Genomic DNA, 13,271 nt, shown 5'->3' with positions numbered 1-13,271 from the left:
TTGTAGATTTAGGTTTAGATAGGCGTTTATCACACCCTTGCGAGAGTTCAATAACCACCCATGAACTTTGGTCACTTGTGTCTGTCTTACTGTTGATACCATGCCTTTCTTACTGCACATCTCGAATCTGTCACACAACCATACACTGTTAATATTTTACAATCAAGTTTCTTGATGATAATTTTACAGACACCTTGAAACGTACTTCTCGTTTCCTACACTGATTATATTCATACTCCATGTTTATTGGAGCTTCCTGCATCCAAGCTTAAACAATCATTACCTCTCTCCTTTTTACCTTATCAATTTGTCTTATACTTTTTTGTTCTCTTTTTGGTCCCCCTTTCCTTTTTCCTCTAACTCATCCACTTTCTGCTCCCTCACAGACTATGGTATGAAACCCTTCGCAGGGGCACAATGCACCTCTTTTCCAATAAGGATAAGTTCTCTGAGACTACTCAGATGATGATTTGGTACAGTATAAAAACTCCTGCAGCATTTACCGGACTGTAAGGGCGCAAGGCCTAAGTTAATGCTGGGTCTCCACACAATTTCCAGCTGGTGAAGCCCTTAGAAGGGGTGATTATTGCTATTAACAACCTGGGTTTCTGCCCGCTGTGCCAACAGCAATGCATTTGTATGCAATAAAGGGTCAGGACAAGCACATGACCCGTTGTTTAATACAAATACTTACCAAAAATGGCTGCCACGGAAATGGAAGGTGGGTTCTGTGCGGAACCCCTCTTCCAATACCATAGCAGATTGGGGGCTTGTGAAAAGTGGAAGCACTACAACACAGGTAAGTGGTTGCTGGGGAGGGCAGAAGGGAGTGGACAGGAAGGGCAGGGGTGGAGTAGGGGTGATAGTGGGCAGGTGTGATCAGCACACAGCTTGCTCGGCAATGGACTTAGATCTTTAGATTCAGTCCAGGTTTTAAGCAACCTGACTGGCTGCCACACCCACCCAAGGTGCTAACATAACATAAGCACACAATAAGGGTGAGTCCGCACAGTATTTACCGAAAATGATAAAGTTTATTATAAAGTCATTTATCCTCTCCAAGCCAGGATAGTGTTCAAGGCTGCATGCATCAGCTGTAAAGCAGTCACAAGTATCCCACAAATCATACCTGGTAGCTAAGCTCCACTTATCTGGTGGCACTCACTCCTCGCGCAACAAATCGACCATTCATGTTCACTCACAATTCGTCTATAAAGGACTCGCAAACAATTAATCTCTTATCACGTACCCACTCGTTGGGCCTCAATCCTGGTATCGGCTTGGAATGCCCCTACAATTCTCCAGTTTTACAAATCTCTCAAAATGAGGCTTTTTCAACAACACCTGACCAAGGACTAATCCTAGTGGACACACAGACCACAACTCACAGTACTGCACTACTGTTAAAAGATACCAGCCCAAATGCTGGCTTGCCACACCCCATACAGCACGCCGCTGCTCTCAAGTTAGGGCCCTGCTTTAAACAATAAAATAAAAGTAAAATAATATATTTACATATAAGAAAAACAGTAACATGTCCAAAACAGACCTACACACATTTAAAATCACTAGCACGTACATTTATATCATTGGTATTTAGGGAGATTTTAAAAGTGTTCAAACAGTTCACAAAGATGAATAAGTCATTTAAAATCAATGGTGAGTGTTAAAAACCCAAACAATGCCCTAAAAAATGGAAAACCCACACCTAAACATATATTACGTACTATTCACTTGGTTCGCAAGATCATGTTGTATTTATAAAGAGTTTAGGTACTTCACAAAAGATTTCTCCTCGAGTTCAAAGGGACAACTTGCAGTTGGGCAGCTTGCAGTTGGTCTGCACCCTCCTCCCTTGCTTATGGCTCTTTTTCAAATAACTGCAAACCAGAAGTAATCGGTTGATATTTGTATCATACTGTATCCTGTCTGGTAAAGGCCTATATGTGTAAACCTTATTGGTTTTAAAAAGACAGTCTACAATTTCCTTCCTAAAAATGTATGTTACATATGAAAAAGTTCCCCCTCCCACATTTTTGGCCTCATAGTAATGGGATTCGACACAATCATCCTATACCAAAATACTGTAAGTATGTCGAATCCCATTACTGTGAGGCCAAACATGTTGTGGGGGGCTTTTTTTTTATATGTAACTATCATTTTTAGAAAGGGAATTGCAGACTATCTTTTAATAACAATAAAGTGAACACATACTGGCTTTTTATAGGCAGGATATAGTATGATAAAAATATCAACCTGATTACTTTTGGTTTGCAGTTATTTGAAAAAGAGAACATTTGCCTATTAATTACAACCACGCCTTGGGCAATTTCAAGAGGAGTGGAGGAGATGATTACTGCTGCCCTCTCTCTCCATTAGCCTCTATGAACTTGCAGTGAACTTATCAAAGAAGTGTAGGGTACCCCGAGGAGAAGGGAGGAATGCCAGGTGAGCCAGGCTTTAATTGAAGAAGAACATTCAAATAACTAGCTGTGCTATACACGTGTCAATTTAATTAGCAAACCTACAGGATTGCATAGCAAATTGCTATGCGACACTGCTTACTTTATGCCTTTTTTACGAAAGATGATTTTGCACCACTCACCGGAGTGCAGTGGAGAAATCTCCCTAACACACAATAATGGGCAACTGTAATTTCACCATGTTTTTAAAGTTGCTCGGAGAAGAGTGCCCGCCTCTCTCATCGGCCAGTGTCGAGGAAGAAGGCACATATAAGTAGCGTGAGCACAGTCATTAAAAACGAAGCTAGGAAGGCTGTCTGTCATTTGTTTGTTTGCTCAAATTCATGTGGAGTGTGACCACCTTGCTCACTCCAGGCATGTGCTCATTGAAATTGAACTTCAGCAATCCAAAGGATGCCAAGCTTTAAATATTCCTAACAAGATATATACAAATGTCCCACAAAGTAAGTTGCCAGGGTTCAGCAGAATCTGCACACTTGCTTCCAAGTAAACACGACTATTACAACAAGACATTTTCACAATAGCCAAAGAAATCGTATCACATTCAAACTGCAGTTTTTGCAAATTTCAATCAGAATGGTAACTTCCAATAATAGACTTGCCATGATCATTGATCCATTTACCTTTTTTCCTTGAGCCTCTGGAATGTCGAACTGCTCCAGAATAGCCTTTACATTGTTGATGAAACAGAGAGAAAAAAAACAGGAATCATACATTTATGAATAGAGTGGAAAGAAATGACAAACTAAAGACGTGTACTTTCGTGTGCAATCAGATAATATTGCTGCCCGCACTCTATGGCATGTCATTACTAACACATCTCATGCATGCATCAACACAGTCTTAAAAGACACAGCTCACTCCTGTAATATCTTGCAGGCCCAGTAATTGGCGGGAGGCACACATCATATAAAGACAAGGAGTGGGAAGAAAAGGGAACAAGACATTTAAAGACACAGTACAAATAGTCACATTAGGATCCCTAGGCCCGTACCAACAAATCAAGGTATTTATGGTCCTCCAGGGAATCGCATCTGGAACAAATGCACACATCTCTGTCTAAAACATGACTAGAGGGTTGAAAACAATTCTGAAACACAGCCATTGGCCTCAACAAATTCTAGATACATTTGAGAAACAGTTACTAATGCACTCATTTTAGGGACAAATATTTACAAAGTTATCAAAAATAGCTACATTTTAAAGATTCGTTGAGTGTTGAAGTGGAGTGCATGACTATGTACATGCATACAAAATCACTAGAAAGTATTACAATTCTAGTTCCCAGACTGGAAATCACTGAACCCCAACTGAGTACATGGTAAATGTCCAGGTGCAGATAAGTACCCCCAAATGACATTAGGGGAGTTCCAAGCTGAGTTGAAAGTCCTAAAAGAATTAACATGATAAAGACAGTCGGCCAGCCGGGTGTACAGGGAATATGACAGTATGTGTCAGTTCTACCCCACAGGTGCAAATTCAGTGGCAAGCAACCCCAGGGTGTACAAGAGGAGACCCCAATGAAGAGATCGAGAGATCACTTTGAGAACTGGAGCCAGAACAAAAGTTGCAGGGCAACAGGAAGATCCCTCCCCAAAAATGAGTTAATGGGAAATGTGGTATACACTTGCTTCCGAAAAAGTCTTTAACGTGGACCAGAAAGACCCCTGAGGGTGAGGATCAAGAATAATCAACCATCCCAAGAACCATGGTGTTGGTTGCCTGAAAGTTAGTTTCAGGGAAGCTGAACAACCGGCAAGCACAGGGCTTCTTTTCTTGGCGCAGTTTTAAGGATTTGGTTCCCAGAGACTTGAACGCTGGACCAACAATGACCACAGTGACCTAAAAGAACAAACTGCCTTCCCATGAGTGAACATTTCAAGCCAGCGTTAAAAGCACCAGTGAGGAGGACTCTAGGATGGAGGGAGAATACAGAAAGGATTCTGGTGTCTTGATGGACAAAGAGATAGCAACTCAGCAGAAACGGTCCAAGCAAGTAGACAATGGTGGGTGTGACCCTACATGACCCAAAGAGCAGATAGCACAGGGTATAGGTGCCTGAATACTCTTCCAGGTGGAGGCTGATACCTACACCAAAGTGGAAGAGCCTGTCGGTAAATGGCAGGAAGCAGCAGTACAATGGCCTTCACAGCACAGGCGTCCTGACACAGCACACAGATGGAGTCAGCCGGGGGATGTAACATGCCTGGGATGGACGTTGCATCAGCAGAAAACCCTAAGCCAGGATGTGCCCAAGCCACTGGATTCAGCCAGCATGGCCAGATGAGGGCCTAAAATTGCAGCAACAGTGGGAAATCGTGGGAAATTCTCCAGAAGGTGAGTAATCCTGCTTCTTCTGAAAATCTAGAAACAAGACAGAGCTTAACTAAAGGGTTCCCCTTAAGTGCTCCAATTCCCAGGGCCTTTCCAAGGCCAGTCCACCATCTCAAGAGGGGATAGGAACAAAGGGGCAAGGTGGCCAACAAATCTGGTTGGCCCTTAGGACTGCAACTCAAAACAGACCGCCTCCACATCCCCCAGAATGTGTCAGGAACAGCCCAGGAACATGTACTTGTCTAAAGCAGCAATAAACAACATGGAGGCTGCCATTTGGGCTCACAGAGAGCCCACGTGTGTAGAACACCCATTTAAGCCTACCCCATGGTTCCATAGAACAAAGAAAACCACTGAACAAAATGGTTGAGAGACAGGCTTAAAAAATACATTTGGAGCCCAATGGCTACCAAAAGGGTAAACTGAGCGACCAATGCTGTAAAATGGCTTCCACCCCTTATGAAGCCAAAACTAAATTACAACTTTCATCAACTCACTTCCCAAAACCAATGTAGTGTGATATAATCAAAATAGGGTGCTTTAAAAACATGTCTGAGATTGGGAGATTTATGGGTAACCCAGGAACATATACTCTTAAGAAGTGAAAAAGTGTTTAAGTGGCAGGGGGGCTTCGGTAGAAGTCCCTTTGACCACCAAACATAGGTTAGGGATCAGAAAGACGCTGGCTGCAATATGTTGGCTTGCACAAAGCATATAAGAAGCTGTGGCCTACCCTCCCGGTGGACCCTGACAGCGACCCTCTCCTTGGGTTTGTCCTTTCTGCAAATGACACTCATAGTCATGCCTCTACCCTATACCAACTGAACCAGTCCCGCTCAGACATTCCCCCCTTCAGGGCATGAGACAAGTGGGAGTCGGACCTCCAACTTGAGATTAGCGAAGACCTTTGGAGTGAATTGTGCTCCCAGACACGTAGGGTATCGTGTAATTCACGATTTCATCTGATCCAACTAAAAGTGCTGCACCGATACCACTACACTCTGAGCCCGCTCTACTTATTTTCAGGGGAGGGAACCGGGCATGCCCATGCTGCAGATCCCCAAATGCTAGATACCTTCATATGATTTGGGATTGCCCTATGTTAACCCTCTTTTGCAAAGATGTATGTACAATTTTATGAGAGATGATATGTAAGCCTGTTGAACCTGCCCCCCTGCTGTGCCTATTCCATATCCCTGACACCCACAAACCTGCTACAAGTAAATTTGTGAAACTATGTTGCTGGCAAAATGCTGTACTCTCGCGGTGGACAAATACACAAGCCCCCAATAAGTATCAGTGTTTGAGGGATGTGGTGTGGGCGAATGACAGGGAGGAACAATGGATACAGATGCAACCACTCAACATGCGGCCTAAGGATATATGAGCTCCGCTGAGACTATACTTGGTACAGACTGCATATGAGCCAGGTGATTGTTCTGTACCCCATCCTCTGTAACCCTCATGCCCCATCCCAGGCTACCTCCTCTACTGTTGCTAATATCGTGTTGTAATGTGACTGTGATTCTAAGTGTGCTAATAAAGAAAGAGTTAAAAAATAAATGAAAAAGAAAATTCGGAAAAATTCAAAAACTTTAGGGGCCCTCAAAGTGGCCATATAATCCTCAAAAATAGAAATTCTGTCTTAACAGTGGTTAAAGATATAGCTCATAAGAAATGTTCATAACATCATTAGTAGCCAAGATATATAAATGTTGCCATCATCTATTCGAATAATTTCAGTGCAAGCCATTACATTTTATCTTTGGACAGTGTTAGAGGAATGTAGTGGCCCAAGGTTCTGCACAACGTTAAATGATCATTCAAAATATGACCCTTCACAATTAGTGATATTAACCTCTGTCTTCCAAGGATTTACAATACCTAAGAGGACATTACATATTGAAGACTCCATTATTCTTCCATCTTTGACATGTCGGTTTATTGTTTATGTGTTTTTATTTCTTTTTTGCTGTAAGCTAAACATATCTCCATAAGACCACTTCAGAGTGCATTGGTTCTTAGGTAAGCACAGACAAATATAGCTGATTGTCCCTGAGACGTAAAGTGTTTTTTCTAGGTCACTTGCTACTGCAACTCATCTCTTGGGACAGTCCTTATGGTTGTCAGTGCAGAGGGACCCTGTCCACCATTTACCTTTTTTATGTAGCTATGCTGATTCCTATGGCACTTTCCTTTTGCCATGGGTGGATTATTCAGCCAAGCATGTGTTCCCTAAAGGCTGGTGGCATTTACTTTCTTTTAATACATTGTAGATGTACTCCTGTCCACCTTTGTTCTTTTACCACAAGGTCAACTTTTGTCCAGTGGAGTGGCCAACATGGTTACCTCACAGGTTAAGCCCTCCCTTTGTGATCCAGTGGCTTTCTTTGGCCATCATACTCCTGTCAGAGGCAGAAATGGCCTCATATGGCCATGTCTCTTCACAGGTTCTGTCCAGAGCACAGTAAGACCTGTGCGCTTGGAATTGGCTTGGACTCAGTAACAAGACCAGACACCCTAATCCACATCAGGACCATGGGTGATGTCATGGATGCATCTGAGTGAGCTAACCAGACTGGATAACTATATAGAGATTGAATGTTGCATGCACCCTTCTAGGCATGCTTGGGAAGACAACAGGCCACCTTTATGTAAAGTGAGGGTTTGGATCTATTTGGCAGTCAATCACTGGAACATGAATTTGAAGCATTGTGAACAGCAAGAAGGACACAGGGATACCATTGCAAATGCCATTGCCAAAGTCAGAACCCTTAAGAAGGCCTGCCTCTCTCAACCCAGGAACGCCTGTCCAATTGTTTCCCTTAAATCTGAGGGCACAACTGGTTCCTCATCCGACATCACCTTCCTCCTGTAACCCATGGGACCCACACATATGCTCCAGCCCAGAAGGTCTGCATATCCTAAATAAGGAGTTTGTTACTCAGTTGTCTGGAGTCCGAACATGCCTTTGTGCTGCTTCGTTACTGGCTGCATCAATATGGGATGCTCTGGCTCATCACTCTCTTGCTTGTCCTTGCCACCAGACGAGTTGGCTTCTTGATTCCGAGTCTCTTTGTCCACCTGTGACGCTTGCAGACCATTTTTGGGTCACCCCAAGAGTACACAGTGCCAGTTGCATCTTCTGCCCTCTCCAGCATCATGGGATTCCAAGCAGGGGTCCACATTCATGGGTATCTCATAGTCCAGCTACATGCATCTTGCATGACCATAAATCCTCAAGCAGAGACCAGAACAGCAACCAGACAGACCCAATCACGACAGCTGAACTCATCAATTTGTACGCAGCACCTACGCCTTCACCCCTGCATTCTTCAGCATGAGACATCTCCTCCAAAGTCTTCTGACTTACCTGGAGTTACTGGTCCTCTTCTTGGGGGGCACCTGGGGCTTGCTTGCATCCCCTTTTTGTTCACCCACAGGACTGTGTATATCTCCACAGGGCATAAAGTCCAAACCTGCAGCCACACTGTGCCTTGTTTTGGTAGTGGAATCTGGATGTAGGAATTATGTGTGCCGTCCCTCTTCTTTTCTCAGGAAAGTTCAAGAACATGCTAACCAAACTTTTCACCGTAACTACATCTTTCCTACAGGCTTTGCCTCATGCTATCCAATGGGAGAACTTTCCAGATCAAACTTAAAATTCTCCCAAACAACTGAAAAATAATTCTTACCGGCTGTTTGTACTGAGCATATTTGGGTCTCGTGGCACACCGGCTGCTTAATGTTCATGGTGCAGTTCTCTGACGTGGCGCAGGATCTCACTTTGGACTTGAACATTTATCTCTTAGGTTTTGCTGATCTTCATTCTCTCAAAGAGCTAACAGATCCATGGACTCTGGTACCTGTTAGAGCCATTGTGATTAGTTGTAAGCCTGTGAGCGAGCACAAGTCCTTGAGATAAATTGTTGGAGCGATTGCTGCTGTGGTAGGTTTGAACCTTGGGTTTGTGCACGTGCTGCAGAAATCTAGCAGTGGGATCGATTTTTCAGTTTCATGGAGAGATGCAGAGATCAGTGTTCTTGGGGTGGGCTGTGTGTATGAGTGATTGGGACCACAAGCTTTAGGACATGAAAACTGATGTGCGTGCCCCATGTCATTACTCCTGCATACCGCTTTGAAGCCCTTTTTGCCCTTTGCCAGATGTCTCCCTTCCCAGGACTGGATTGATCATCAGGGATTGATTTTTGGACTGAGAATTTAACACTGTTCCTCTCCTCCTCAATCTGATGTATCACTCCGAGTTTTCCTCACACATTCCACTGTTTTTCTCTTTCACTGTTTACCTCCTGTCCTCCCTCCTTCTTGCTGCTCCCTCTCACTAGCTGAACTCAATTGACATCCTGCGGTGTGGGAAAGTAAATATACATGTTATCACTGTTTCACTGCACATTTATTTAATTGGATTGTTTACCCTGCCCTAAATTGTCAGTGTTTTCATTGTGCATTTGGATTGTGTGTTCTTTGCCTTGCCTCACTTGCACTCGGAGGCCCTCCTGTCCTTTTTCACCTTTCCCTTCCTTCTCCTGTTGCTATTCCTCATGCATTCTTACAGAGTTTCCTATAAGCCTGCTTCCCTGGATTAATTTTACCAAGGAATTATTCCTTTTTACCCTTTCTAATGTGGCTTGTGTCACTTGTCGCTGCCACCCTCCCCCTTCTATCCAGCTTTTGAATTCTCCTCACAGAGGAATAATTTCCTCAGCACCCACCCCTTTTTCCAGGCCTCTCACCTCCAGGTACTCCCCCCCTTTCCTCTTTTATCTTTTCACCCATACTATTTGACTTTAGGCTCTCCCTGGCTAATTCTCTCAGCTCTTATTAATACACTTTTGAGCCCTTCTCCGTGGATAGTGGCCTCCTTAATTTTTAGCTCCTTAGGGATATCTATCGGGGCAATCATTCTGGTATTGCTTTTCGTAGACACATCCCTCCCTTCCTTTTCCACCATCACACCCTTTGTATCCTGAGGAGCTCGCACTTCCTTTCGTCATATCCATTCTGGCCGGGATTAGAACACTTCTACAGCTGCCTCGTACCTCCTGCTTTTCCTCTTCATTACACCCTGCTTTCCCCAGTATCAAACCTATACTTAACACCTTGTCTGCTCCTTAGCCTCCATTCAGACACAAACGTATATAGAGGTACGATAAAATACAGAGCTGCCATAGCTTCTGTTCTTGTCTTCCGCAGATACAGCTTCCTTACTTTTATAACTCAAGATGTATTCACATTTAAGTTATTGATCTTACTCTCTGAGTGTTTTTATTTTATTTTATCGGTTTGACCAATCCTACAGCACTTTGCTTTGGGAAACACTTTAGCACGGTACACTCTAAATTGTTTTCAAGCTATAACAATCCCTTTATGACCTCTATTCCTAACCTATGAGGTATGAACAATTTGTACACACTATATTAGTACATCTCACTTCCCGCAGAAATGTACTACCTACAATTCAGCCTAGATGTTTGTATTAATCACTAATTGTATTATTTATAACTTTTCAGATGGATTCTGTGAGACCACCCTATTTTGGAGGAAAGGGAGAAGCCACTGATGTCTAGCCAAACTTAATAAAGGTAGGTAGCAGAGCAGTAAAGTTTAGTCCAGGGCTCCAATGACACACACACACACAACACTTTAATTCAAGTTAGATAGAAGCTGTACAGAAATACAATTATTTATTTGGTCTTTGAATGCACTCTAAACAATGAAAACCCTCAAGTTAGTATTATCACACCATATACATTCACTATTGTGGGTTCTGCTAACAGAATACCAATATTTTTACTTACAAAACACTTATCCATTAATTAAGCAATGCTAAGAGCAACACTCTAAGTAACTGTGCATGGTAAAGAATAACAAAGTTACTCAATGTCGTGACTACCTTATTCCTAGTCCATAGTCCCCTTTCCTCCATACTTTTGGGACATTCCGTCCATCGGGACGGGACCAGAGCACTTTCGAAGCATCAAAAATACATTTTTGTCCTTCTTTTATTGTTACGTGGGGTCACTGCAAGTGACCATAGCCCCGCCTTCCTGAGCTCCAACCCGCGCATCGCCATTCAGTCCTTTTCTATCACCAAAGTCGAAGGACCATTAGCAAAATATAGGAAACCTTTTAGAGGGAACGGCGGGCGGCAGTTTGGAGGAAAAGGGACTATGGACTATGAGTAAGGTAGTCACTATGGTGAGTAACTTTGTTATACTCCTACATCTCACCCCCTTTCCTCCATACTTTTGGGAGATTCCCAAGCACTGACCAAAGAAACAGGAGGATGGAAATTTCCCTTACTGGAACAGGTTCTTAAGAACTGCCTGGCCGAACTGGCCATCAGCCTGGGAGCTCAGGTCAAGACAATAGTGTCTACAAAAAGCCGAGGGAGAAGCCCACTTAGTAGCCTTGGCTATGGACTCCCAAGGAACATATTTCTGGAAGGCAACAGCAGCCGCTTTGCCATGCACCAAATGTGTATGAATGCCCCTTGGGGGCTGAAGGCCTTCAATTATATAAGCCTCTGAAATATATGAAGCGATCCATCGTGAGATGGACGCTTTTGAAGCCGGTTTCCCTTTTGGGTCCCCGAAAGTAACAAAGGGTTGTGAGGAGCTTCTAAGTTTGCTTGTTCTGTCAAGGTAAAACTTCAGCACTCTTCTGACATCCAGGTTATGAAGAACCCTTTCTGCATCCGAGACTGGGTTTGGAAAGAAAACTGTTAGGGATATCAACTGATTTATGTGGAACTCCGAGACAATCTATTGAAGGAAAGAAGGGCAAGTGAGCTGTTGGGCTGAAGCTCTTGTTGTACCTGCCTCCGCTCCCTTTTATGCTGCGAATGCTCTAAGGACAAGAGGAAGAGCGAAGTGTGCTTTTACAAGCAAAACGCTTGTTTGGACCACTACCTAAAAAGGACTACAAGGACCAAAGTAATTGTTTGTATTATTCATCTGTTTGTTGAGGAAAACAAGGCGTGCTTCGTCCGTTGGTGTGTGGGCTGGGCTAAGTGTTGTGCTGGGTGGGCTGAGCTGGGCCACTGCCACAGCATTACGTTTCTTCCCCCTGCCTGCTTGAATGTTTAGCTATGCCCCCTAAAGCTTTCCACTTTCTCTCTTTGAAGAGGCTGTGCGTGCTGGGCTCCGCCCGCCCCCCCCTCCACTCACCAGGAAGTACTATATCAGCCTGGGTTACGCGCATCCTGCGCGCGCATTCAAGTGAGGGCAAGTGAGCTGTTGGGCTGTTAGGCTGAGAAGCTGAGCGGGTACCGGGGGAATATAACCTTAAAAGCCAACTGTAATAGCCACTTACAACAGTGTATGCACCCAGAACATAACGCTTACCTTGGGAATTCATGGTTGTATACATTGCTGCGCATGGAATCCTACGTCTTACCCTATTGTGTTATTCTATATTGTGCTTAACAGACCTGGTGGGGTTTTTTCACTAGCTGTTTCACTGCCTCTTTTGAATTGCCTCCCATACTACCAAGCTCTGTAGGGCCCTCCCCGTGTATTGTGGGTTTCCCCTGGAATTCTGGGAGGTAGATTGTAGCGCTGTGGGTGAAATAGGGGGTTGTGTTTTACGCAGGGATTCTTAGTAAAATCTAACTGGAAACATACGATCTTGGTAACATGGTAACAATTCTAAGAAATGGAAAAATATGTCAAATGACACTGATAAGTGTACCGAATTCAGGAGTGGCACTGTGTGAGGCTTTGCAGGACTCCATCCAGATCAGTGTGGATGTCTCTGAGGCAACCAAAGGGAACTCAGAAGTCCCATGTGCTATGGATGGAGATGGATTATCCTTAGGCCCTAGAGGGACGCAAAAAGCAGAAATTATTTAGGAGATAGAATTTTCTCTTATGCACACTCAGATCTTCTCTAAGAGGAATGGCCTAGATCTTGGTGTTGATGATAGATCACTAATACCTGTTGGTCCATCCTCTGAATTCTTAGCACCACAACCGACTAGTTTCCTTAGTGTTCGTGAGACCCAAAACCCCAACACTTCTGCAGAGACCAACGATGTAAACTTAGATGTTTCAATGATGGCGCAGGCAGTTAAGTTGGATTTGGGCAAGCGCACAAGACTCTCATTAGGTCCATCTACACTGGTGAACGCTGTGCGAAATGGCATTCATAATGTGCATCTCTTTAACACCCTCCCTTTAACAGGAACATTCTCCCCTCATAGAGTTTTTGCCATTAATGCCAAATTTCCACTTACTTCAGCGTCACTCCTCACACATACCCAAAAAGCACCACTGTGTAATCTGAATAGTGACCCTTTTTTCCAGATTCATCAATGACTTTTGATAAATTGGCAGATGCTGAACAACCACCGCCAGATAAACAAGAACCCATCCCCCTACTCTCCTTGACTAGTTCACCTATTATGGAGAATAATTAATATTTTGAGGAATA

At 43.7% G+C, this 13,271-nt stretch overlaps 1 protein-coding gene across 3 annotated transcripts in view; it reads right to left on the bottom strand.

The window, feature by feature from the left end:
• PHLDB2 (pleckstrin homology like domain family B member 2) overlaps nucleotides 1–13,271 on the bottom strand; it is a 705,124-nt gene that overhangs the window by 233,519 nt on the left and 458,334 nt on the right. For all 3 annotated transcript variants that reach the window (XM_069637184.1, XM_069637185.1, XM_069637186.1), the window contains one exon: nucleotides 3,107–3,151. In XM_069637184.1, coding sequence (XP_069493285.1) covers nucleotides 3,107–3,151 — 45 coding nt within the window. The remainder of the gene's footprint in view (nucleotides 1–3,106; nucleotides 3,152–13,271) is intronic.

This window comes from Ambystoma mexicanum, chromosome 7p, assembly GCF_040938575.1.
Source record: "Ambystoma mexicanum isolate Mex_15411 chromosome 7p, UKY_AmexF1_1, whole genome shotgun sequence".
Taxonomy (NCBI): domain Eukaryota; kingdom Metazoa; phylum Chordata; class Amphibia; order Caudata; family Ambystomatidae; genus Ambystoma; species Ambystoma mexicanum.
This window is presented reverse-complemented; position numbering and strand designations above follow the sequence as displayed.